Source organism: Paroedura picta, chromosome 9 (assembly GCF_049243985.1).
Source record: "Paroedura picta isolate Pp20150507F chromosome 9, Ppicta_v3.0, whole genome shotgun sequence".
NCBI classification, from domain to species: domain Eukaryota; kingdom Metazoa; phylum Chordata; class Lepidosauria; order Squamata; family Gekkonidae; genus Paroedura; species Paroedura picta.
The window spans coordinates 39,719,634-39,744,371 of record NC_135377.1 but is presented as its reverse complement, the minus strand read 5'-3'; the positions used below and the strand labels follow the sequence as shown (position 1 = coordinate 39,744,371).

The window sequence follows — 24,738 nt, the reverse complement described above, 5'->3', positions numbered from 1 at the left end:
TGCATTTCAGTAGACAAAGATGCGCACGTTGTTCTTCCACAGACATGCGCTCAAACTGCGGGTGGAAATGACGTTACCACCCCTTCCCGGGCTGCATTGGTTCCTCCCACGGCGCGATTGGTGGGAAAGCCCGCGAACTTCGAGGTCATGTGATCGTTTTGGCGCGGAATTTCCCCCTTCTCTTTCCTTGGGGAAGGCAAATCGCGGCGGGGCCGGTCCGTGCGGGGAGCTGCTGGCGTGCCTGGGAGTCCGCGCGCGGGTCAGGGAAGAGCAGCCTCGGCGGCTAGGCAGCCCGACTCTCGAGGGCCGCCCACAGCCCGCTCTGTTTCCCTTCCCCGCCGGGAGTCCTGAGCCATGTCCTCGCCAGCGTCCACCCCCAGCCGCCGGAGCAGCAAGCGCCACCGAGGGGGAACCAACCCGCCGACGCGTAAGTCGCTCGTTCACGCAGCGCCTCTGCCCTGGCAGTCGCCAGCCTTGCTTCTGTTTCTCGTTCTGAGGAAATGTTGCCACTCCCGAGCGTGGGAAGTAACGTGTTTCTCTGACGGCGTGTATCTCTCCGTAACGTCTGTGCACGTTTCAGCTCTTGCGTGTGTTCGCCCCCCCCCCCCGGTTTCCTTGCGCCCTGAGGTGAGGCAGCGGCTTTATGCTGACTGGGCGTTTTGGAGGATAAGGGGGCCGAGAATATTTTAACCTCCGCTTTCCAAGGAGGTTAAAGCTGATTGCTGGCTGTCTACTGACAGTTATTGGAGTTTCGTTCAACTGCCAAATGCAAATACTTACAAAATCAGTTCTGCATCCCCAAATAACAGTTGGATCATCCCAGCAAATACATTCCTGGAATCTAAGTTTGTAAGGTCCAGCTAGGAAAGTACCTGGAGATTCTGGAGATGGGGCTTAGTAAGGATGTGATGACACCTTCAGTGATATATCCAGGTCAGATCAGATAGGATGATGTCTCTTACGCCTAAAGCCCCAAAACACCCTTTCTTGGTGTGACTTCTGGGTCATACATACGCACCTGTGAGATCACTTCCTCCTTTCAGCATTCTAAGTAATCAGGATCTCCCTAGTATCAAGATGGTAATAAAAACTCTGCAGAAAAGCAAAGGCTCAGCTAGGAGAATTCTAATATCTTTGCTTGGTTCCTAAAGCTCAATAGATTGTGCAGGTAAAGAGGCAGAGTTCTAGAAAGTTCTATAGCCTCCTCCCCGAAGAAGAGGGACCAAGAACAGGGTTTCTGTGGGTGCACAGAAACATGTGCAGAGAGAACATTTGTGCCTTGAAAAGGGCATCTATGAGACAGGCATTTAAAAACTGCAACTTCCTGTGACATTATTCTGGGAGAGATGTACACAATGCATAACAGGCGAGTTCCTCCTCTGTGTTCAAATTTGGGGGGGGGGATGGTTTATCAAAACAAACAGCTGTTCTGTGATTTAAGTTGGACCAAGAGAGATAGAATGCCTTCCTTGCATCCTGATTGTCATTCTAATATATCCTTTAAAAAACTTTTGAAAACATAAACATAATCTAGCTTTCTTTTTTTCCATATCTGCCAATCCAAGACATTTCTTTAGTATCTAAATAGCTCATGCAAACTGTATAATCTAAAGATATATTGTGCAGTAGTTCAACACAAATGGAAAGTGCAAAAGGAATCATACACAGCAAAGTAAGTTCTTCTCTCCCTTTCTCTCAGGGGTAATCACTACTAGCTGTTTATTCCTTAGCCCAGTGGTCCCCAACCTATCTGAGGTTGGGGACTGGCAGGGCATCGGGCCGCGCACAGCCCGGCCCTGATTCCCTCTCCCCCCCCTCCCTCAGTAAGAAGCTTCCCGGGCCACAAGCTTGCGGCCTGGGAAGTTTTTTTCTGCAGGGGGGGGGCGGGGAGAGGGAGCCGCGGCCTGGCGCCATGGCCTTTGCGGCCCGCAGGTTGGGGACCACTGCCTTAGCCCAGGGGTAGTCAAACTGCGGCCCTCCAGATGTCCATGGACTACAATTCCCAGAAGCCCCTGCCAGCAAATGCTGGCAGGGGCTTCTGGGAAATGTAGTCCATGGACATCTGGAGGGCCGCAGTTTGACTACCCCTGCCTTAGCCAAACCAAGCAGAATACATGGCAGCCCACTTCTCACTGAGACTTAGCCAAAACACTACGAAAGTTGCTTTATTTAATTTATTTTATTATTGCATTTGTATGTCTCTGGGTAGTTCGTATAGAACATAACAGAATAATACATCAAACTGATTATAATGAATGGAAGGTAACAGTAATAATAACAATTAACAGAGAAAATAACATTCTAACATAGTGAACAATCTAACAGTCCCATGAATTGGTCAGATCTGTCGCACAAGTTCAAAGGAGGGAGGTTCATAGCCAGTAGATGTTGTTTAGTTGCGGTCGACCTCAATCAAATGCCTGGCAGAGGAGCTCACTTTTGCAGGCCCTGCGGAACTGTTTTAGTTTCATTAGGGCCCTGATTTCCTCAGGAAGCTCGTTCCACCAGGTGGTGGCCAGGACAGAGAAGACTCTGGCCCTGGTTGAGGTCAAGTGGACTTTCTTGGAGCCCAGGATCACTAGCCAGTTGGAGGTGATAGAGCACCGAGGTGGTCCTTCAAGTATACCGGGCCCAGACCGCATATGACCTTGAAGGTAATTATCAAGACCTTAAGCCTGATCCGGAATTCAATCGGTAGTCAGCGCAGTTGTTGCCAGATAGGCTGGATATGGGACCTCTATGGTGTTGCTGTGAGGACCCTGTCCGCAGCATTCTGGAGAAGTTGCAGTTTCTGGATCAAAGTTAAGGGGAGGCCTGTGTAAAGTGAGTTGCAGAAGACTGGCCTGGAGGTGACCGTTGCATGGATCACTGTGGCTAGGTGTTCCGGAGCCAAGTAGGGCGCTAGTAGTTTGGCTTGGCAAAGGTGGTAGAAGGCCAGCTGCACTACTCTTGTGACCTGGGATTCCATGGAAAGAGAAACATCCAGGATCAGGCCCAGGTTCTTGGCAGAGTGAGCCACTGATAGATGCACACCGTCCAGGTTGGGAAGATGTGCCCAGCCACAGGACTTCCATCTTTGAAGGACTGAGCTTCAGATGACTCTGCTTGAGCCACATGGTCACTGCTTCCAGGAAGCTGGTTAATGCTTCTGGGAAAGAATCAGAATGGTCATCCACCAAGAATGCTGATATTTGGTCAGTGACAGTCCTTTTAACCATTTTTATGAGGAACGCTAGGTGCAAAATGGATCAGTAGTTGTTGGGCTCTTACTGGTCCAGAGACGTTTTTTTCAGCAGCGGGCAAACCACTACATCTTTTAGCCTTTCTGGGATATCTCCCGTTTCAAGGGAGAGGTTGATTATATCCCAGAGGGGACCCCTTATTCTTATGTCTGGTTTTTGTATTAGCCATGATGGGCAGTGGCATGTGGTTGGTCTCGCTGCTGTAAGCATCCTGCCCACTTCAGTCAGTGTGAGTCATATGAAGTAACTCGGTGTTCTCTCCAAAGATGGCCAAGGGACCTCTAGTTCACTTTCTGTGTCTAAGGCTGGAGGGGGAGGACATGACAGAGTTTGAAGATTTTGTCTGCAAAGTGATTCACCAATGCCTCACAGCTGATAATCAATTGGTTATTGTTTTGTTGCCCTTCCTATAGGGCAGTGAGAGATCAAACTTTCCTAAACAATTGTGCTGTGCATGAGTTAGCAGATGTGTTGTGTTTTGCTGACTTCACTGCCATCTCTCATTTGAGAACAGTAATAACACAGTAAAGTGCAGGGAGGGGATTGTATAGGGTGATATTTTATGATAGTAGTGATATTTTATGATATTTTGCAATCAGTTAACAGCTATTTAAAACAAAACAAGAATTAAAATGTAAAATGACGTTAACTGTGTAGATATATGTTTTTATACCAATTAGGTTATACGGAAGAATGATTGTCCGACATGTACTTATTTTGAAATATGGGATGGGATATAAATATATAGTGGGTAGTTAACTCTTATTGTGTTACAGCTCTTGTTGAAGATGTACAATCCCCTCCTTCACAACGACGTCGTACAGATGACTCTACATCCACAGGAGACTTGCAGCCAATGCCAACTTCCCCACCAATTGATGCACAAAGTCCAAACATCCAAGATACTATTTTCTCAAGTCCACCGCAGTTCCAAAATTCAGGTACTTTTGGATTTGAACTGGATAAGCTATTAGTAGCAGTAAAGTGCTGATTTCGGCAATAAGGTTTTTCAAGTTATGACTCTTCATGTTGTTATGGAAGAAATGAACTCCCTAGAAAGAAAATATTGTCTAAGCAAAGTCTAACATTCTTTCTAGTTCCAAAAGTTCCACAGGTGTACAACTAGGGTCGTGTGCTTCGGCTGTCGAAGCAGCCATTCGAGCCCGAAGCGGCCAGCACCGCAATATGGGGGGGAGAGGTGGCACTCTGGACCTGCATGTGTGTGCTGACTGCCGTGCCCCCCTCTCCCCCGGCCGTGCCTCAGCGCTGGCCACTTAGGGCTCGAATGGCTGCTTTGGCGGCCGAAGCTCACAATCCTAAGTACAACCTCTTGTGATATTTGTGGTTTTCAGAATCTTTAAAATAATAATCTCATTTTATTTGCAACAGTTCCAGTTGACTTTGATATTAGCTCACCACTGACCTATGGCACTCCAAGCTCTAGAGTGGAAGGAACCCCAAGGAGTGGTGTGCGAGGCACTCCAATTAGACAGAGGGCTGATCTTGGGTCTGTCCGCAAAGCCAGGCAGGTGGATTTGCATTCTGATATGGTATGTATTTCAGATTATATGGGTGACATCTATTTATTGGCTTGAGATTGTTGCAGACAATGTATTAGTCTGCCTTGACAGGGCCACAACAATATTTGTCTAGATGTATGAAGGATGTATGAAGGATGGCCAAGTCGTCACAATTTTCAATGGTAAAGACTCCATATGAGCCCTTATTTAGTATGAACTTTGCTAATAGCTATGGTGAAAAATGGTTTTGTGGTTTACATAAAGAAGGTTTAAAAGTATGTACCAGTGTTCAGATTCTTGAAAACTGTCTCCCTCTCTTAAGAGGACATTAGTACCTATAACTGTTTGTGGTGTTTGTGTGTTAAGAGTAAAACTACTGAAAGGAAAAGGATGCTGTATGTTATCTGGGGCCAACACCTGGCCTGTCCTAAGGCAAGACACCTATGGCAAATGTGGGGAGTTCATCAATGATGAGCCAAGAAGGACCCACCCACCTTCCCCAAATTTCAGGCAGCCCCCACCAACTTGGCCAGAACTTGCAGGACAGGGCTGTGAGTGGTAGGTAGGCACAGCAACTGGGCATGGACCTCCCCATTTCAGTCCTGGGCCCTAGAGCTTTGAGTGTCAGCTGATGACATCATCTCCCAGCTCCAGGACAACAAAGGTGATGCTGTGGAAGTGTGAGCCTCAGAGTCCATCGATCCACTTAGCAAGCAGGAAGAGCCAACAAAATCCCAACCAAGATAGTCTGGGTGTGGCACAAGAGGAGCCCAGCCACAAAAGAACTTAGGAGGAGCCAAATAAGGGAAGCCTGTCTGAAGGTCTCTTGGAAACTAGCCATAGAGAGAAAGAGAGCCAATGAAAGTGGAGCAAGAGACTAGAGAGGTAGCACTCCAGCACATTGTCTAAATAATGGTTTGAGGCCAGGAGGTGGGGCTGCAGCTGATTGCAGAGGAAGCATAAATGGTGGCTCCACAGTTAGGCCAGGGAGGAGCAGAGGAGGACTATACTTTGGAGGACTAAAGCTCCAGGAAAGAGAGAGGACTTGGGTGGTGAGACTCTGCCCTCTGAGGGTTGTGGAGGCCCTAGGGAGGTAAAGCAGCACAACAGCTGAAGGCCTAGAAGAGGCACTGGTAAGGAAGGAGTCTCACAGTTGTTTTTTTTTCAGAACAAATGAAAAGGTGTTATTCTGAGCTTCTGAAGAGTTGTTTTGTTTGAGGAGACTCACCCCTAGCACCCTAGATATTTTTAATTTTCCATTTGATTCAAATAATGGAAAAATAGCATATTGTACACTGTACTTTATTTTTAAATGTTTTGTGTGAGGGCATAAAATACCAAAAAACGGTGTCCTTGTTTAAGGTTAATCAATTATGGAGTTGTAGACGACTGAAAACATTTTTTTTTGTAATTCTGTGAATCATTTTGAGAGTGCTTTTCAGGTTAAAGAACTGAGAGACAAAACCTGTGTTTACTCTAAGTGTTGCCACTGAATTCAGTGGAATTCACTTATTGGAGAATAGAGCATAGTATTTATCACTGATGTGTTATTCTTGTATTTAGCCTACAGTAGAAGACGCGGTTGCTAGTGAGCAGTCACTTGGGCAAAAGCTTGTGATCTGGGGAACAGATGTCAATGTGGCCTCATGCAAAGAAAAGTTCCAGGTCAGTGAGTAATCGCTACCTACTCTTGTGATGATTTGTTTAAACTTACCTATTTATTGTGCTTTAAAAAAATCATGTTTCAGAGGATAAGATCCTGCTAGCTTTCCTATTCGGTCTTCCCTGATTCTCCTTTTTGTTTTCTACGATGGGGTCTCATGATACCTAGTGTAATTTTTTCAGTGGTCAGAAGCTGCTGGAATCCAACCCAGAGAATAACTATGCAATGACCTTTATGAAAACATTTTCTATCCAAGATAGATTTGTCTAATGCTTAAGTTAGTGGTGGTAAAATAATTGCAGGACTTTTACGGGACTTGAAATAATTTTATTGAGGAATCACTTGTCATGAAATGTATAGAATTGTTAGCATATCACTATTCTGTTGGATAAACCTAAACACCAACTTAATTATTAATTATTATTAATTATTTCATTGTTCAGAGATTTCTCCAATACTTCATTGATCCAACTACTGAAAAAGATAAAGACATTGGTTTGGACCCAAATGAGCCTCTATATATGCAGCGATTGGAGGAGGTATACTACAATTGTTGTTGTTGTTGTTATGTGCGAAGTCGTGTCCGACCCATCGCGACCCCATGGACAATGATCCTCCAGGCCTTCCTGTCCTCTACCATTCCCCGGAGTCCATTTAAGTTTGCACCTACTGCTTCAGTGACTCCATCCATCCACCTCATTCTCTGTCGTCCCCTTCTTCTTTTGCCCTCGATCTCTCCCAGCATTAGGCTCTTCTCCAGGGAGTCCTTCCTTCTCATGAGGTGGCCAAAATATTTGAGTTTCATCTTCAGGATCTGGCCTTCTAAAGAGCAGTCAGGGCTGATCTCCTCTAGGACTGACTGGTTTGTTCGCCTTGCAGTCCAAGGGACTCGCAAGAGTCTTCTCCAGCACCAGAGTTCAAAAGCCTCAATTCTTTGACGCTCGGCCTTCCTTATGGTCCAACTTTCGCAGCCATACATTGCAACTGGGAAGACCATAGCCTTGACTAAACGCACTTTTGTTGGCAGGGTGATGTCTCTGCTTTTTAGGATGCTGTCTAGATTTGCCATAGCTTTCCTCCCCAGGAGCAAGCGTCTTTTAATTTCTTTGCTGCAGTCCCCATCTGCAGTGATCTTGGAGCCCAGGAAAATAAAATCTGTCACTATCTCCATTTCTTCCCCTTCTATTTGCCAGGAATTGAGAGGGCCGGATGCCATGATCTTTGTTTTCTTGATGTTGAGTTTCAAGCCAACTTTTGCACTCTCCTCCTTCACCCGCATCAACAGGCTCTTTAGTTCCTCTTCACTTTCTGCCATTAGAGTGGTATCATCTGCATATCTGAGGTTGTTGATATTTCTCCCTGCAATCTTGATCCCAATTTGTGACTCCTCTAATCCCGCATTTCTCATGATGTGCTCTGCATACAAGTTAAATAGGCAAGGCGACAGTATACAGCCTTGCCGAACTCCTTTCTCAATTTTGAACCAGTCAGTGATTCCATGTTCAGTTCTCACTGTTGCTTCTTGACCTGCATATAAATTTCTCAAGAGACAAATAAGATGCTCTGGTATTCCCATCTCTTTAAGCACTTGCCACAATTTGTTGTGCTCCACACAATCAAAGGCTTTAGCATAGTCAATGAAGCAGAAGTAGATGTTCTTCTGGTACTCCCTAGCTTTCTCCATGATCCAGCGTATGTTGGCAATTTGATCTCTAGTTCCTCTGCCTCTTCGAAATCCTGCCTGTACTTCTGGAAGTTCTCGGTCCACATATTGCTGGAGCCTAGCTTGTAGGATTTTGAGCATAACTTTGCTAGCATGAGAAATTAGTGCGATGGTGCGGTAGTTTGAACATTCTTTGGCATTGCCCTTCTTTGGGATTGGAATGTAAACTGACCTTTTCCAATCCTGTGGCCATTGTTGAGTTTTCCAAATTTGCTGGCATATTGAGTGTAGCACTTTTACTGCATCGTCCTTTAAGATTTTGAATAGTTCAACTGGAATGCTGTCACTACCACTAGCTTTATTGTTGCTCAGACTTCCTAAGGCCCATTTGACTTCACATTCCAGGATGTCTGGCTCCAGGTCAGTAACTACCCCATTGTGGTCATCAGGGATGTTAAGCTCGCTCTTGTATAGTTCTTCTGTATAATTTTGCCACCTTTGTTTGATCTCTTCTGCTTCTGTGAGGTCCCTACCATTTTGGTCCCTTATCATACCCATCTTTGCATGAAACGTTCTCTTCATATCTCCAATTTTCTTGAAAAGATCTCTGGTCCTCCCCATTCTATTGTTTTCTTCTATTTGTTTGCATTGTTCATTTAAGAAGGCATTCTTATCTCTTCTAGCTTTTCTCTGGAATTCTGCATTCAATTGGGTGTATCTTTCTCTTTCTCCCTTGCCTTTCACTTCCCTTCTCTCCTTAGCTATTTGTAAAGCTTCCTCAGACAGCCATTTTGATTTCTTGCATTTCTTTTTCTTTGGGATGGTTTTAGTTGCTACCTCTTGTACAATGTTGCGAACCTCCGTCCATAGTTCTTCAGGCACTCTGTCTATCAGATCTAATTCCTTAAATCTATTTGTCACCTCCACTGTGTATTCGTCGGGGATATGATTTAGTTCATACCTGAGTGGCCTAGTGCTTTTCCCTACTTTCTTCAATTTAAGCCTAAATTTTGCAACAAGAAGCTCATGATCTGAACCACAATCAGCTCCTGGTCTTGTTTTTATTGACTGGATAGAACTTTTCCATCTTTGGCTGCAGAGCACATAGTCAATCTGATTTCTGTGTTGACCGTCTGGTGATGTCCATGTATAGAGTCGTCTCTTGGGTTGCTGGAAAAGAGTGTTTGCTATGACCATTGTATTCTCTTGACAAAATTCTACCAGCCTGTGCCCTGCTTCATTTTGTACTCCAAGGCCAAACTTGCCTGTTATCCCGGTTATCTTTTGGCTTCCTACTTTAGCATTCCAATCCCCCATGATGATACGCACATCATTTTTGGGCGTTGCTTCTAGAAGGTGTTGTAGGGCTTCATAGAACTGATCAACTTCATCCTCTTCAGCAGCAGTGGTTGGGGCGTAGACCTGGATCACTGTGATGTTGAATGGTTTGCCTTGGATTCGAACTGAGATCATTCTGTCATTTTGGGGATTGTATCCCAAGACTGCTTTTCCTACTCTCTTATTGATTATGAAGGCTACTCCATTTCTTCTGCGAGATTCTTGTCCACAGTAGTATACCTGATGGTCATCTGAATTAAATTCACCCATTCCTGTCCATTTTAGTTCACTGATTCCTAAAATGTCGATGTTCAGTCTTCTCATTTCTTGTTTAACCACGTCCAGCTTGCCTTGATTCATGGATCTGACGTTCCAGGTTCCTATGGAATAAAAATCTTTACAGCATCGGACTGTCTTTTCGCCACCAGTTACTTCCACAACTGAGCGTCCTTTCGGCTTTGGCCCAGCCGCTTCATTCATTCTGGCGCTACTCGTACTAGCCGTCTGCTCATCCCCAGTAGCATATTGGACACCTTCCGACCTGAGGGGCTCATCTTCCAGCGTCATATCGTTATGCCTATTGGAACTGTCCATAGAGTTTTCATGGCAAAGATACTGGAGTGGTTTGCCATTTCCTTCTCCAGTGGATCACCTTTTGTCAGAGCTCTCAGCTATGACCTGTCCGTCTTGGGTGACCCTGCACGGCATAGCTCATAGCTTCACTGAACTACGCAAGCCCCCTTGCCACAACAAGGCAGCGATCCTTGAAGGGGGGTATACTACAATAGTATAGTTTAAACCTGGATTGTAGTTTTTTGGACCTATTTGTTAATGTGATGCAATATTTTGCAGGTAAACTTGGTTGGAGAGCCATTTCTGAATATAAACTGTGACCATCTAAAATCATTTGATGAAAATCTTTATAGACAGCTGATATCTTATCCCCAGGTAAGAGTAACATGTTTCATGTAGTCCCATCAACATAAATGCTATAGAATTAATAAGGCACTAGAATTTATTTTTAGTCCGCCCCTCTCCAAAGTGGTCTCAGGGTGTTCTGGGGTCACATAGGGAGCTGGCAAACTACTCTAGTGACCTGCACCTCCATGTTCAGGGATTCCTGAAGGTCTATGCAGCCTGTAGCTGCACCTCCTCAAGGCAGGAGAATTTTATACCTGTCTTAAGGTCAGGTGCAGATACCCTGGAAATGCTGCTGTCAAGCGGAATTGTATGGCTGCTGATAAGTAGTAAGAATTGCTGAGATGTGATCAGCCACATTATGTGTATCCAAGGCATTTAAACTTTGTTCCTTTGAAAAACAGTGTTTTGTTACAAGGTACTTTTGAAACTCTCCTTGGTTTTATTCAGTCTACACTGCAGCATTGGGTGTTGATGTTAAGAGTACTCCTTGCTGCACATGGAGTTAGTTGCTTTGGATATTTGCCAATATTGTCTACTTTAAAAACACAAATTAGACCCCGCACAGGAATTTTTTAAAAGATAGTGGTCCTAATCACAGACTTACGATCTTTTAAAAAGAATGTGTAAATTATTGTCAGTGCTGATCCCATCTAGCAATCAAAAATATGTTTTATTGTGTCATGTGGGAGCAAATACTGATAAATATCTGTCTACTTTTTACAGGAAGTTATTCCAACATTCGATATGGCTGCTAATGAAATTTTTTTTGACCGTTACCCCGACTCAGTATTAGAACATCAAATTCAAGTACGACCATACAATGCATTAAAAACCAGGCACATGAGGAGTTTAAATCCAGAGGGTGAGATGTTTTGAATGCAATACCTTGATATTAAAACAGAACATATTATTTATTATCTATATCTATGTGACAGAGGATTTGTGATTGGATTATCCGATGTATAACTTTTCTGCAAAAAAAACAGCTATAGGCCACAGTGGTGGAGAAGAGTTGTTTGGCTTTGTTAACTCTTCCAGTCCAGCAAGGAAGAAAGGGCACTGGTATAAGTATCTGTCTTTTTTCTATAAACTTAAAGCAGCTAGAGGAACTATTTCTAGTTCGTTTTTTAAAAACTTTTCCTAGGCAACACATCCTCAATCCATATCTCCACAGCCAGATTTCTCAGTCATGGATTCATGTATAGTTTAGCTTTTTGTCTGAGGCAAATGAATGCTGAAAAAGTAGCCATTTTGAAAAGGCCATGGCTCAAGGATGTGGAATACATACTTTGCATGTGAAGGTCCCAGATTCTGTTTCTAGAATCTCTAGTTAAAGGATCACAGGAGGCACATACTGGGAGAAGTGTTTACTGAGCTACATGGTCCAATGGCCTGTCTTCGGTGTAAGGCAGTTTGATTGTAACATACTTGTCCGCATGGACAATCTTTTACACATTTACGAAGGACAGAGTGTCTAAGGTAGAAGAAGATGCAAGCATATGTACTGCCTCCCTACAGAATAAATGACTCTGTTTCCTGATGAGTAAATCAAGTAGAAGATTTATATCCTATACTTAGCCACATCATTCCATGATGCTGGTTCTTTCTTTCATGTGGTGTTGGGCAGTCATTAATCATTCTTTAGGTTCTACATTATTAAGTATGCAAGAACCCTTTTTAAACATTGGTATCTTTGCCTTTTGTACTCTGCATAGATATTGACCAGCTTATCACTATAACTGGCATGGTGATCAGAAGCTCTCAGTTAATTCCAGAAATGCAGGAAGCATTCTTCAAGTGCCAAGTCTGTGCCTTCACAACAAGAGTGGAAATTGACCGTGGCAGGATTGCTGAGCCATCAGTTTGCAAGAACTGTAACACCTCACATAGTATGGCTTTGATTCACAATCGCTCTATGTTCTCAGATAAACAAATGGTATGTTGCTTCTTGGGCTCACTATAACGTTTGGAAATGCTTGATTTTAACAGCAAAATGTTTGTTTTTGTAGACTAATCAGCTAATTTTAGAGATGCTCATTTAGATAGGGATAGCATAAGGTATTGGACTATCGTAACATGCCTAGAAAGATATACATATATACACACACATGTTAATACTGGATATACAAATGCTATAGAACAGTGGTTCCCTAACATATCTGGCCTACCGCCCCCTTTCCAGAAAAAATATTACTCAGCCCCCTGGAAATTAATTTTTTAAAATTTTAATAGTTATTCGCCCCCAAATGCACCTGTGGCCCATTGTCGCCCCCCTGGATCGCTGCAGCCCCCACCGGGGGGCGGTAGCGCCCACTTTGGGAATCACTGCTGTAGAAGATACTTTTAAAAAATGATGTCTTTTTACCAGTTAGTGGATTTATTTCTTATGGGCTGTCTCTCTCTCCTGTCTCCCTTGTTCACATTTACCCCCTCCTCCTCCTTCACTCAGAATGCTTCTGCTGTTTCCAAATTGTCACACTTTTACTTCTGTATGAGTTTTCATAGTTTGTTTCCTAACAACAAGTGAATAGGCTTGTTAGAAAGTACCAAATTGATTTTGCACTTCAAAATTAAAGCATCAACTGTTGAAGTGTACATAAGCTTTCCAGTCGAGCTCTTTGATTTTAGATAGATAAAATTGTAATCAGCTAGATAAAATTGTAATCAGCTTGACAGATCAAGGTAGTTTGATGGTTTTGCATATGCAATTGCTGCAGATGTGTAGCACTATTAGTTTTAAGAGTAGGCATGTAGGTAGTAGTGGTGATTTTTGTAAGTACTCATTCTAACAAAGCAGCACTGGCAGCTAAACTTCCTAGAGCTTTTTTTTTTTTTTTTTGCACTAACTGCAGTTTTGAAGTAAGCTTATATAATTCCACTGTAACTTTCAGTCTCCTAATATGCAAAAGAAGATTGGCCTTGTAAATCTAAGGGAGCTGTGCACCACTAGTTGTCTTATTGTCTGTGTGTTTCCATAACCAGGGAAATACTGAGATATTCTAGGTTCTACTGATCTCGGTGTGTTGGCTGCTGGGGAGAATGAGCAAAACTCTGTGAACAGATCTTTCTTCTGCTGTCTGATGTAGTCCTGCCCCTCCCACTTCTGAGGACTGGAGATCCTCAGCAGTGGTTTAGGAGAGAGTAGAGGAATCTACACTTTACACAGGCGTACACTTCTGAAAGAAGTATTGTTTTATTACCTTTTCTCAACAATTAGATATAAAGAATTTATAACATGAAAAGTTTGCATTTTATATTTCTCACAGCTATATGGTCCAATAAAATAAACAGTGGTGATTTTAACTAAATATAATTCTTATGTCAGATCAAATTGCAGGAGTCTCCAGAAGACATGCCAGCTGGCCAGACACCATACACTATTGTTCTTTTTGCTCACAATGATCTAGTCGATAAAGTTCAACCTGGTGACAGAGTTAATGTTACAGGTAAGAGGAATGTTTGAATACTAGTGATTGCGTTACTTGCATTAACAAGTAACTAGTCTGGGGTAGGAGGGGCTGGAGGAGTTACTATTCACTTGTATAGTACTTTTTTGTTTCATGGCATCTGTAGAGGTGGAGTACAAGGCAAGTACATGGTCTTCCAGACGTCTTTTCTTCAAGCAGTACAAAGTCAGGATTTTGCCTCCTTTACTTCCAGGGCTACTATCACTTCTCTGTAATGCCCTGTTTTTCTGGGCAACTGAAAAGTAACATTTAGGAAGAACATACAATTTGCTTGCTTGGTGAATTTTTCTATATTGTTTGCAAGACCCACTCAGTAGATTGAGTTTAGTGAACTATGTTTGGCCTTATTTCAGGTTTTTCCCACCTAGCAAATTAAAAGCCATGCTTTATGCTAAGATATTAACTGCTGGCTGGAGGGACTATGTAGAAGGTGCCTCCTAGACCAGCCCTAGAAATCCTCTATAAATCAACTGTTATCTGGACCACTTTTTGTCAAGCATGTAGGAGAAATTACCAAGTAAGCAAATTCTCCAATCTTTTCCAGTACTTGGTAAACATACTAAATCATGTGTACTATTGTATTGTGGCCAACCATATTTCAGAATTAAATTATAGTATTTAATGGATTTAGAAATTGTTAATTGACCCTGCAGCCCACCTAAAATGTTAAAGCTGGCTGTTGACATTTGGGGGGGCGGGATAAGTCATGTGATATCCATTTGCCGTTATAATATAATTTTTTATTGGGATAGGTATCTACAGAGCAGTCCCTGTTCGTGTCATTCCAAGGATGAGCAATGTAAGATCTGTTTATAAAACCCACATTGATGTTATCCATTACTGTAAAACGGATTCAAAACGTCTGCATGGCATGGAAGATGAAACAGAACAGATGATATTTACAGAAGAACGTGAAAAAATGCTTCAGGAGCTTTCTAGGAAACCAGATATTTATGACAGGCTCTCTTCAGCACTTGCTTCTAGTATTTATGAGCACGATGACATCAAAAAGGTAAGCAGAACTTAAAATATCATGGTTACTGTGTTTGCCATATTAATGTACTACATCCAGTTCCTTGGCTTAGTTAAAACATAATACTGTGGGCAGCCTTTGGGTTGCATGCTCCCTTAATACATATACTAATTAGTTTTCCACTGACCAGAATGGTGGCTTGCTGTGGAAGGGGATGGACATAGAAGTGGAAGAGGAGTCTTGGGAGTCCAAGGCTCACTTACGTAATTCTCAAACCTTTGGGCTATGCCTCTGGGGTGGAGACCCAACCGTTAATCAACCATTCTTACCTTCACCTACCAGAGGCTGCAGCTGCAAAGACTCTTCCTACTAACTGAAGCTCAGGATTGACATGGTGTTGCTCAGTGGAGAAGCTGTTCAAGGACTGTAGGGCAAGCCTGTCCTGGAGGGGTTTGCATTCCCCTGAAGGAGCAGGTTCATCATTTGGGAGTGCTACTGGATCCTGGCCTGTGGTTGGAGGCTTAATTCTCCTTTGTGGTGTATAGTATCTTCTATCAGCTGTGACAGGTTCACAGAAACATGATCCATTCAGGTTAAATTGCTGCAATGTACTGTACACAGGACTGCCTTTGAAAATGGTTCCGAATCTTCCAGTTGGTCCAAAACTTGGTAGTCAGACTACTGATTACAGCAGGCTTTCTCAACCAGCGTTTCATGAAACCTGAGGGTTTCTTGATTGCCCTGGAAGGGTTTCCCAAATTGGGTGGAAGTTTTAATTTTTTTTTTAATTATCATAATATGACCATATCTGGTTATGTCCCTCTGCCCCCCCAAAAAATGGCCAGTGATGGGCCTGGAGGGGGTGGAAAGGGGAGAGGTCCCAGTCATAAAAATCCATGCTGGCCAAAGCTGTTAACTGTTTATATCTTTACTCATTCATATTGTTCCAAATGTTCTATGTACCTTTCCCATTCCCCTGCTGGTTTTATGTACACCGCCTTGAGATGTCACAGTGAGAGGTATTATATAAATAACATGAATAAATTTAAATAAATGCTCATTTCATGTGGAGTGACTGGAGTCCAGAGAGGTAAGTACTCTCATTTTAACTTAACTGCATGTGGCAACAGGGCAGCGGATGCCTTCCCTGGCCCTGTTCCCAGACCAGCAAAGTAGGCAACTGGGCTGCACATGATGTCACATCCAGTAGGAGTTTTCTGGGTGATGTCATTTCTATGACATGTGACTTCCAGGGGCATGGTAGGGAGGTGTGGCCTGCTGACATAACATCCGAGGTTTCTTGAAGCCTGCAGAATGTGATACAAGTTTCTCAACCTTAAAAAGGTTGAGAAAGCCTGGGATACAAGGTCAGTATCACCCCTGTGCCGAGAGATGTTATGTGGCACAATTCAAAAGTGCTGATTCTTAACCGCAAAGGCTCTAAATGGCTTGGGGCTAAGGTACCTGAAAGACCATCTCTGTCCAGGCTACCAGTTAAGATCTACATCTCAAGTCCTGCTCTGTGGGCCACTGCCTTCAGAGCTGAGGATTTTAATTGTAAGCTGCTTCAAGCAGGCCTCTTTGGAGGCAGTATAGAAATACCTTAAATAAATAAATACCATCATCTACACCAACTGAAAATATCAGATTTTCATTGGCTACTAGCCACTAGCAGCTTGCCACAGTATTTGATAAAGCACATTTGAATAGAACAGATGGAGCTGTGGAGCTGTCTTCACTCATTCGCTCTAAATGGCTTGGGGCTAAGGTACCTGAAAGACCATCTCTGTCCAGGCTACCAGTTAAGATCTACATCTCAAGTCCTGCTCTGTGGGCCACTGCCTTCAGAGCTGAGGATTTTAATTGTAAGCTGCTTCAAGCAGGCCTCTTTGGAGGCAGTATAGAAATACCTTAAATAAATAAATACCATCATCTACACCAACTGAAAATATCAGATTTTCATTGGCTACTAGCCACTAGCAGCTTGCCACAGTATTTGATAAAGCACATTTGAATAGAACAGATGGAGCTGTGGAGCTGTCTTCACTCATCAGAATACTGATTATGTTTCCCTGAAGGTTCAGCAATTGGCTTTTTAATTAAAAACGATTAAGCTAGTCAGATGAACTATGACACAAGAAGCTTTAGAACTCAGGAAAGAAAACAAGTCAGAACAAGGAGGCCAGCCCACTGGCATCTTGCCAAATATTTCTCTCCTAAATTTGACATGGACTATATGTGAAATTTTTGGCATTTGGGGGAAAATTTACCAAATGAAGATGCTTGGGAATCAGTTTGTCTAAAAAAAGGGTATAAACAAATATAGCACCAATTCCTGTTGATGGCAATCTGCAAGCTTTCAAGATTCTCTATGAATTTATGTGCACCCAATTAAAATAGAATTGACTTTATTTGGCATTAACTACTTAGCAGAAATGTGTTAGTTGGCAATTTCTTCTAGGAAGCCCAAATGAAATCATTGCTATTATCACTTTTGGAATCTTGCTCTTCATTTCATTTACATAATTGACATAAACAAATTACATCCTTGCTTCTTAGGGAACTTGAATAAAATGGAAGTGCTTTGTAACTAACATATATAGACTTGCTTTGTTAAAATGCTCTTCAATTAATTCATATGATTGATACAAAATAATTGCATCTAGCTGCCTTAGGAATTGAAGTGCTTTTTTACTAACATTATTGCTTTGTTCAAATGACAGTGCTGATCTATGCTGTCACTTCTAAAGCTTGCACTGACTATACAAATTATCTGTGCTAGATCTGATCTTGGGAGGAGGAGCAATAGTAAATGCTTGGTATTCATTGGGAATCCAAAATGATATTTATTTATTTAGGGATTTATATATTGCTCCTCTCACACATACCGTCTCAGGGCTGTTTATGGAATCTAAAACACAGTAAAACCAGTATAATCCATATACGAATATAAAGGGATTAAAATGTTTGGACCGCAATTAGACCCAATAGCATCAACCAAGATTACTGTATTGATGATTTATAGCCTGCCAGATGTTGGGTACTAGGAGGTGTTGGAAGAGGAAGGGAGAGCAGAAGAGGCAGAAGGGAGGCCCATGATTTATATATAATTGGCTTCAACCATAGGCCCAGCACAAGAGCTCTGTCTTTCAGGGCTTTCAGATTTGGCAGTGAAGTCAGAAATCTGTAGGTGTTAATTTGCTGACCAATTTGCCAGGTAATTTGCTGTACCCGGCTATACATGCCTGCAGCCACATGGGAGCTGATTTATCAGCAGATCCTACATCACGTGTGCTCATATACGCATATGCTATTTAACCTCCCACTTCAGAAAACAAATTGTAACCACTTGGCTTTGCAGGGCATTCTACTTCAGCTGTTTGGAGGATCAAGAAAGGATTTCAGTCACACTGGAAGAGGAAACTTCCGGGCTGAGATCAACATTCTGCTTTGTGGCGATCCTGGCACAAGCAAGTCACAGCTACTTCAGTATGTCTATAACCTGGTTCCAAGAGGCCAGTATACATCCGGGAAAGGCTCTAGTGCTGTTGGTCTTACAGCATATGTCATGAAGGATCCTGAAACGCGACAGTTAGTTTTACAGACAGGAGCTTTGGTTCTAAGTGATAACGGCATTTGTTGTATTGATGAGTTTGATAAAATGAATGAAAGTACAAGGTCAGTGCTTCATGAAGTCATGGAACAGCAAACACTTTCTATTGCTAAGGTAAAGGTTTTATCTTAAACATGCTTATTTGTATAGTGCTATTAAGAGGCATTCTGTTTTACAGAGTACGTATCTGCAATAACTAAGCTAGGGTCTATGAAATACCTCTGAGTTTGGTCTGAACGTGTACATACAAAAGGTTTAATGATAGGTTCATTTAAGCACAGTTAAAATGTAGTCCTGCAGAACTATTGTTTTAATTGATAGCTGCCTTGGGGGGTTGACATTGTCAATGGAAATATGGCATGTAGATGTTTTATAAATAGCACTTTCATTGCTGAAGCTCACATCTGAAATGATACCCATTCAAATTTTTCCTTCCCACCAGGCTGGAATTATTTGCCAACTGAATGCTCGTACCTCCATCCTGGCAGCTGCTAATCCTATAGAGTCTCAGTGGAATCCAAAAAAGACTACTATTGAAAACATCCAGCTTCCCCATACATTGTTATCTAGGTATGTTTTGTTGCTGTATAGTCTGTCTAATATGCCTTTTATGTAGCATGCCATTATTGTGATTTTTGGAACAGTAATGCTAGAAAATGTTTTGCTAACATTAGAAACTCCTATTTTGTGTACTTCTGTGGGATGTATTTGTTTTGTATAGATATTCAGAACAATAGGGAGTTCTTTGGATACTTCATGGAAATCCACTAGTTTAAACTGACCGTATGAGATTACTGTACATGCTACAAATTGTGGAGTGGGAATGTAATGTAAAATGAAATATAGTCCTTTATAGCCAAACAAACCATGTAGTAGTAGTGATTTTTGACTGTTTCATCAAATTCTACAAGCAAAAGATTTAATTTTGGAAAAATTATTCCGTTAATGACCTTCTTCAATAGATTCGATCTCATTTTCCTGATGTTGGACCCTCGAGATGAAGCATATGATAGACGTTTGGCTCATCACTTGGTTGCCTTGTACTATCAAACTGAAGAGCAGGTGGAAGAGGAGTACATGGATATGGCAGTTTTGAGGGATTATATTGCTTATGCTCGCAGATATGTCAATCCAAGACTGAGCGAAGAAGCAAGTCAGGCTCTTATTGAGGTAAGAGCATATTAACTGTTTTTTTCAATCCAACAACTCTGAAATTCTTTTAAAAACAGTCATTACCCTACTGTAGATTTTCAATAGATTGAAACTAGAGTGTGAACTATAGTTACCATTATTACTAGTCATATTGTAGAATCGGCTGTAGAAAGCTATGCCTTTGGAAGAATGTCTTTAGAGTAAAGTACAAATTCTTTGAAGACATCTATTCATTTAAATCAGGCCTGGGAAATTCAGGTCACAAGTGTTGCCTGAAGTTTGCTTTTGACACCTATAGCTCTGCTGACTCTCAGCCTGTAAACAGTTACAGAGTTGAAAAGGGGGAGTTAGCTGGGGTTGCCAGGCCTTAGAGTTCCTATCCTACATCACTCCTGGGGAAAGCAAAAATGTAGCACTGCACAGGATATAGAGACTTTTAAAATGCTTTCCTCCAGCCACAGGCCTATAATCAGCCCTTAAAAGGAATGCCCTGCATTTTAGATACATAGGAGTCTAGTGATAGTCATGGGTCTGTCTTACAATATTAGCTTTTAAAAAAGAGGCTTGAATTTGCACAAGCTTATGCTGCAGTACGTGCCTTTTAAGTGTGCTTGTTAATACAAACATAACATGGAATATTCCACTTCCCATTAGTTAGGCCCAGTTTGCTACATTCAGATAAATAAATGGTGGGGGGAGGGTAGTAAACAGAACAGTCAACGTGTGTGATGCTTTACAGAGCACAAAAAGGAAATCATTCTGCCCTAAAGAGCTTGCAGTCTAAGACAAGGAAGTTAAGAAAAAGCGGAGAGAAGATGGAGGCAGGAAAAAATTGAAGAGGAATGTATGTTCATTCCAATGACATGTTCAAGGGTTTAGTGTCTGTGGAGTAGGGGAATTAAGGGGTTGTGCAAAAATTATTCCTGGAGTGAAGGAAACATTTTGCATCCCATCTGTGTTGGAATATGCAAGATCTGTAGTGTGCATGATGGAACAGAAAACAAGGAATGTCCAGCAAGGGACATCAAAGCAAATGCGTAGTTAGCATATTTAAGTCAGGAACCTCTTGATATTTTTAAGCTCACCAGTGTATCCCGATTGGCTCAATTGGAGACTTTCTGTCCTTTGAGCATACTTCATCCTTGCTTGGCTCTGCAACAGACAATTAACAGAACAGTTATACTGCTAGAACTTTCTCCTCTCCTTTCTATACACTGTTTGTTTCTCTTCTTAATAAAACTGTTCTATTCTTTTAAGCAGCCTAGTGCTGTGATCCTCCTTGCATATTCAAACTCTGCCAACAATCTGAAAGAAGATGAGGACACAGGAGCTCTAGACGCTATTCAAAAAGGCATTCCAGGGCTTTACACCAACTGCAGTAAAGGTCTTGCTCTTCACAACTAATGGATCATCTTACCTCTTAGAATGAGGTCTGACATGCTGATTTAGAGTCCTCACTTGATGTAGAGAAAAATGGCCTACCCTGATAACACCGGACTGTTGAAGCTCCTGTAGCAATGGATGCAAATAATATCACCTGATAAATAATGTCCTATTACTCCTTTATGAAAGGACAGGACATGTTTCTCCAGGCCAGTCTGCATCTCCATTCATAACTTGCAACATTTAACTTGCTTAATATTTATTTTTTATTTTATTTTATCTATTTATCTATTTATATACCGCCCTCCCCAAAGGTTAACAAAATATAACAGAAACATTTGTATTTTGTACAGGTTAATTTGGACTCAATCTTGGATCTGGCTCCTGAGTTCAAAGAAAAGTTCTCAAGGTTTAAGTGATATTGTCCTATTTAGCAACCTTTGTAAATACATATGTATGTAAAGAGATGCTTTCCCCACCCCTTTTCTCCATATTAGGCATATGTTGATATGAGGAAGATTGGAAGTGGCAGAGGAATGGTTTCTGCATATCCTCGACAACTGGAATCTTTGATACGTCTGTCAGAAGCTCACGCTAAAGTGCGCTTTTCTAACAAGGTGGAAACACTAGATGTGGAAGAAGCCAAGCGTCTTCATCGTGAGGCCCTCAAGCAGTCTGCTACTGATCCAAGAACTGGAATAGTGGACATATCCATTCTCACTACAGGTCTGTAGCTAAGGATGAATTAACCTGTGGGATATTTTTCATTCACATGCTGTTTAAATAATACCCACCATGATCAATTAGTCCAGAGTCGGTTGACATAGTAATCTATGAAAAGAGTTTTATCTATAGCTCTGACAGTTTTAAATATGTGCATTTCATTGCTTGGGAAAAAAAGAATTCAGACTTGTTTTCTGTTTGTTTCTGCAGGCATAAGTGCTACTGCCCGTAAGCGCAAAGAAGAACTTGCTCAAGCTCTGAAGAAACTAATTCAGACTAAGGGTAAAACCCCATCTTTAAGATACCAACAGCTTTTTGATGATCTACGTGCACAATCTGAAACAGTAAGTTCCCAGCTTTGTGTGTTTAAAGGCATGTGTGCTATGCTTTGTGTTGTTTGCTCCCACATGGTCCAAAACAAACAGGTACTGCCTCATAATTTAAAATAAATTAGTATCATAGGAAACAATTCCATTTAAGGAAAAAAATAAGGATATCTTCCAATACTTAATGAATATATTATAATGTGTGGTCTCTTAGGTTAGTATAGCGGGAAGGGTTCGCAAAATTGAGGGGAGAAAGCTGTGATCTGCTGGAGCAAGCAACAGACTTAGAACATTCCTATGTGGAGAGCAGAAATTATTTCATAGTATAATGAAGGCATGATTACTTCCAGTTTAATAGTGACTGTAGGAAATTGGCAAAGCGTGCAAAATGATAAACACCAAATAAGATAGTATGTAGTGTTATCACCAGTGCTTTTTCAGTTTTTGTGCTTTTTACTTCAAGGTAACTCTTCTCACATAAGCTTGTCTGTGGAGCCTGTGTATGTCTACCACGGAACCCAACGCAGCAGAGTGTATTTATTTTCTTGGCCCACCTTTATCACTGAAACTCAAGGCCTATTCTGGAGTATATTCTGTTTATGTGGGGTATTAGTTCAGCCAAGCGAATTTTACTGGTGCCCTGCTTATACTGAGCATGTGATAGAAAATTTGTCCAATTTCTGATAATTGCATACTGTAAAAAGGAGATTTTAAGTTGGATTCAGATTGAAGTTTCCCGTCCTTCTCCCTCCCACTGCAGCCCACTGAACTTCATGATGTGCTGCTCTTGGGTGACAGGAGACTTGGAAAAATGACATGGGGGGGGTGTCTGTAGCAGGATGGGAGACATGTTCAGTTTAGACTGGCTCCAAACTCCTGTGGTAACAGTTAAGCTATCTTGCAAGCTATCTTTGGGAAATACCTGATCAAGTTCTTAGAACATTATTCGAAAATCAGCATGTGTTGATCTGATTAATACATTAACTTGATGGTTTCACATGAACTGAATTTTTCCTGTGGAAAGATTTTCTGATGCATGATTATTCTGAAAAGAAGAATAAATACATTGGAACAATGCTTAAGGCTTGTGTTTATAATGCATAGTATCAATTTCAGTTTTCTTTCTTTCAGGCAGTTACTAAAGAGATGTTTGAAGAAGCCCTTCGTGCATTGGCTGATGATGACTTCTTGACTGTCACTGGGAAGACTGTTAGATTGCTATAAATACAACTTCACAATAATGGGATTGTAAAACATGCTTCTATAACAAACTTAGTGCTCGTGTGACTGAAATATTCTATACTGTGTTAGACTGGCATTAGGAAGTAGGCTACCACAATCAACTATGAAAATTTCAGTCAACATTAGTTTTTAAAGTCTGTCTATTCTTACAGTATAGGAGGTTATCACTGAAGGACAGGGTTTCCCCCCACCCCCACCCCTTAAAGCTCATTTAACACCAACCTTTAGAAACAGGAGTAACATGATGGTTTGGGTTTAGCAGTTCTTCCACATATTATAAAATGATTGTCATCATTTGTAATAAAATTAATTTACTGATTTTATGTTCTCATGCATTTTAAAAACCTGATTAACCTGTTCTGGTATGTGTTATCAGCTTGTATTTTGTATTTCTAAAGAGCCTCTTGTGGCGCAGGGTGGTAAGGCAGCAGAAATGCTGTCTGAAGCTGTCTGCCCATGAGGCTGGGAGTTCGATCCCAGCAGTCGGCTCAAGGTTGACTCAGCCTTCCATCCTTCCGAGGTTGGTAAAATGAGTACCCAACTTGCTGAGGGGTAAATGGCAATGACTGGGGAAGGCACTGGCAAACCACCCCGTATTGAGTCTGCCATGAAAACGCTAGAGGGTGTCACCCCAAGGGTCAGACATGAAACAATACTTGCACAGGGGATACTTTTACCTTTACCTTATTTTGTATTTCAAATATGTTTCACGCTTGTCTAGAAAACAAGAAATACTCTTAATTGTTTAGATTAGTACCCTTTTCTTCTAAGAGATATAATTCAGTTTCTAAATGGGGTGATAGTTTTCTACAGCTATTTAGTACAGTACATGTTGCTATAGATTCTGGCTTTGGGATCCATGGACGGAAAGAGTGTGTCAGTTGCCAATTATCCCTTCTGGTGACAGTAGCCCTTCACAGATCATGGGATCCCAGGACACCTCCCTTTCTGTCTGTTTTATGCCAATAAAGGTATTGTGTGTATGCACATAGAACCTCCCTTTCTGTGGTAAGAGAAGTTGAAACTACTGGAAAAGGAACGCTGAAGCGAGTGGGTATAGGAACTACTGACTAGACCTTCCTGACCTAAATCCAGTTCTTGGAATGCTGCCGTGGGTGCTTGTGTGGGTGCACATGCCTCTGAGAGCCAAACTATATGATTTCAGGAGATCTGAGAACTAATTTATCTAGCATTTTAAAAAAATAACATCTCTTCCCCCCCCTTTTGACTCAGCATGCTGTGGGGGTGGTAGAGAAAGTTTAACTTCCTCCTCCCCGTTACAGTTTCACAGTTTAAAAACACCACTGGATGATTGCTGTTATTAGTTTGCCTGTTATGGTGCTAAACACAGCAGAGTGGGGGTGAGAGGCAGGGGTGGATCTATTTGTACATGAGGGAGAAGGTTTAAAACAGTTCCTGCTCGCAGCTGCTATTTAAATTTTAAGACAATTGAGAAGATCTTTTCAAAGGTCTCCCAAGATGTCTCACTTAGCAGCAATTCGCACAGATGCA

At 41.9% G+C, this 24,738-nt stretch overlaps 1 protein-coding gene and 1 long non-coding RNA gene across 2 annotated transcripts in view; one reads left to right on the top strand and one right to left on the bottom strand.

Moving 5' to 3' along the window:
- The first annotated feature begins 7 nt into the window (after window positions 1–7).
- On the top strand, window positions 8–23,544 carry MCM4 (minichromosome maintenance complex component 4). Its single transcript, XM_077352449.1, has 16 exons — window positions 8–427; window positions 4,019–4,183; window positions 4,632–4,792; window positions 6,326–6,427; window positions 6,869–6,964; window positions 10,279–10,374; window positions 11,071–11,209; window positions 12,063–12,283; window positions 13,673–13,793; window positions 14,567–14,826; window positions 18,149–18,514; window positions 18,843–18,970; window positions 19,363–19,570; window positions 21,433–21,661; window positions 21,869–22,002; window positions 23,116–23,544. Exons 1-16 carry the CDS (start codon window positions 355–357, stop codon window positions 23,206–23,208), a joined length of 2,592 nt encoding a protein of 863 aa, XP_077208564.1. The 5' UTR covers window positions 8–354; the 3' UTR covers window positions 23,209–23,544.
- The window catches only part of LOC143844800 (uncharacterized), a 34,933-nt gene continuing 14,371 nt past the window's right edge, over window positions 4,177–24,738 (bottom strand). Inside the window, exons 2-3 of the long non-coding RNA XR_013234135.1 lie at window positions 20,638–20,704; window positions 4,177–4,294 (exon numbers count right to left, since the gene is read on the bottom strand). This is a non-coding gene — a long non-coding RNA (uncharacterized LOC143844800). The remainder of the gene's footprint in view (window positions 4,295–20,637; window positions 20,705–24,738) is intronic.

Excerpts from the sequence above, each read along its gene's own strand:
- MCM4 (XM_077352449.1), top strand. The coding sequence starts at position 355 with ATGTCCTCGCCAGCGTCCACCCCCAGCCGCCGGAGCAGCAAGCGCCAC. Across the intron at positions 10,375-11,070 it reads AGCTGATATCTTATCCCCAG|GAAGTTATTCCAACATTCGA; the intron begins GTAAGAGTAACA and ends TACTTTTTACAG. Across the intron at positions 18,971-19,362 it reads CCCCATACATTGTTATCTAG|ATTCGATCTCATTTTCCTGA; the intron begins GTATGTTTTGTT and ends CTTCTTCAATAG.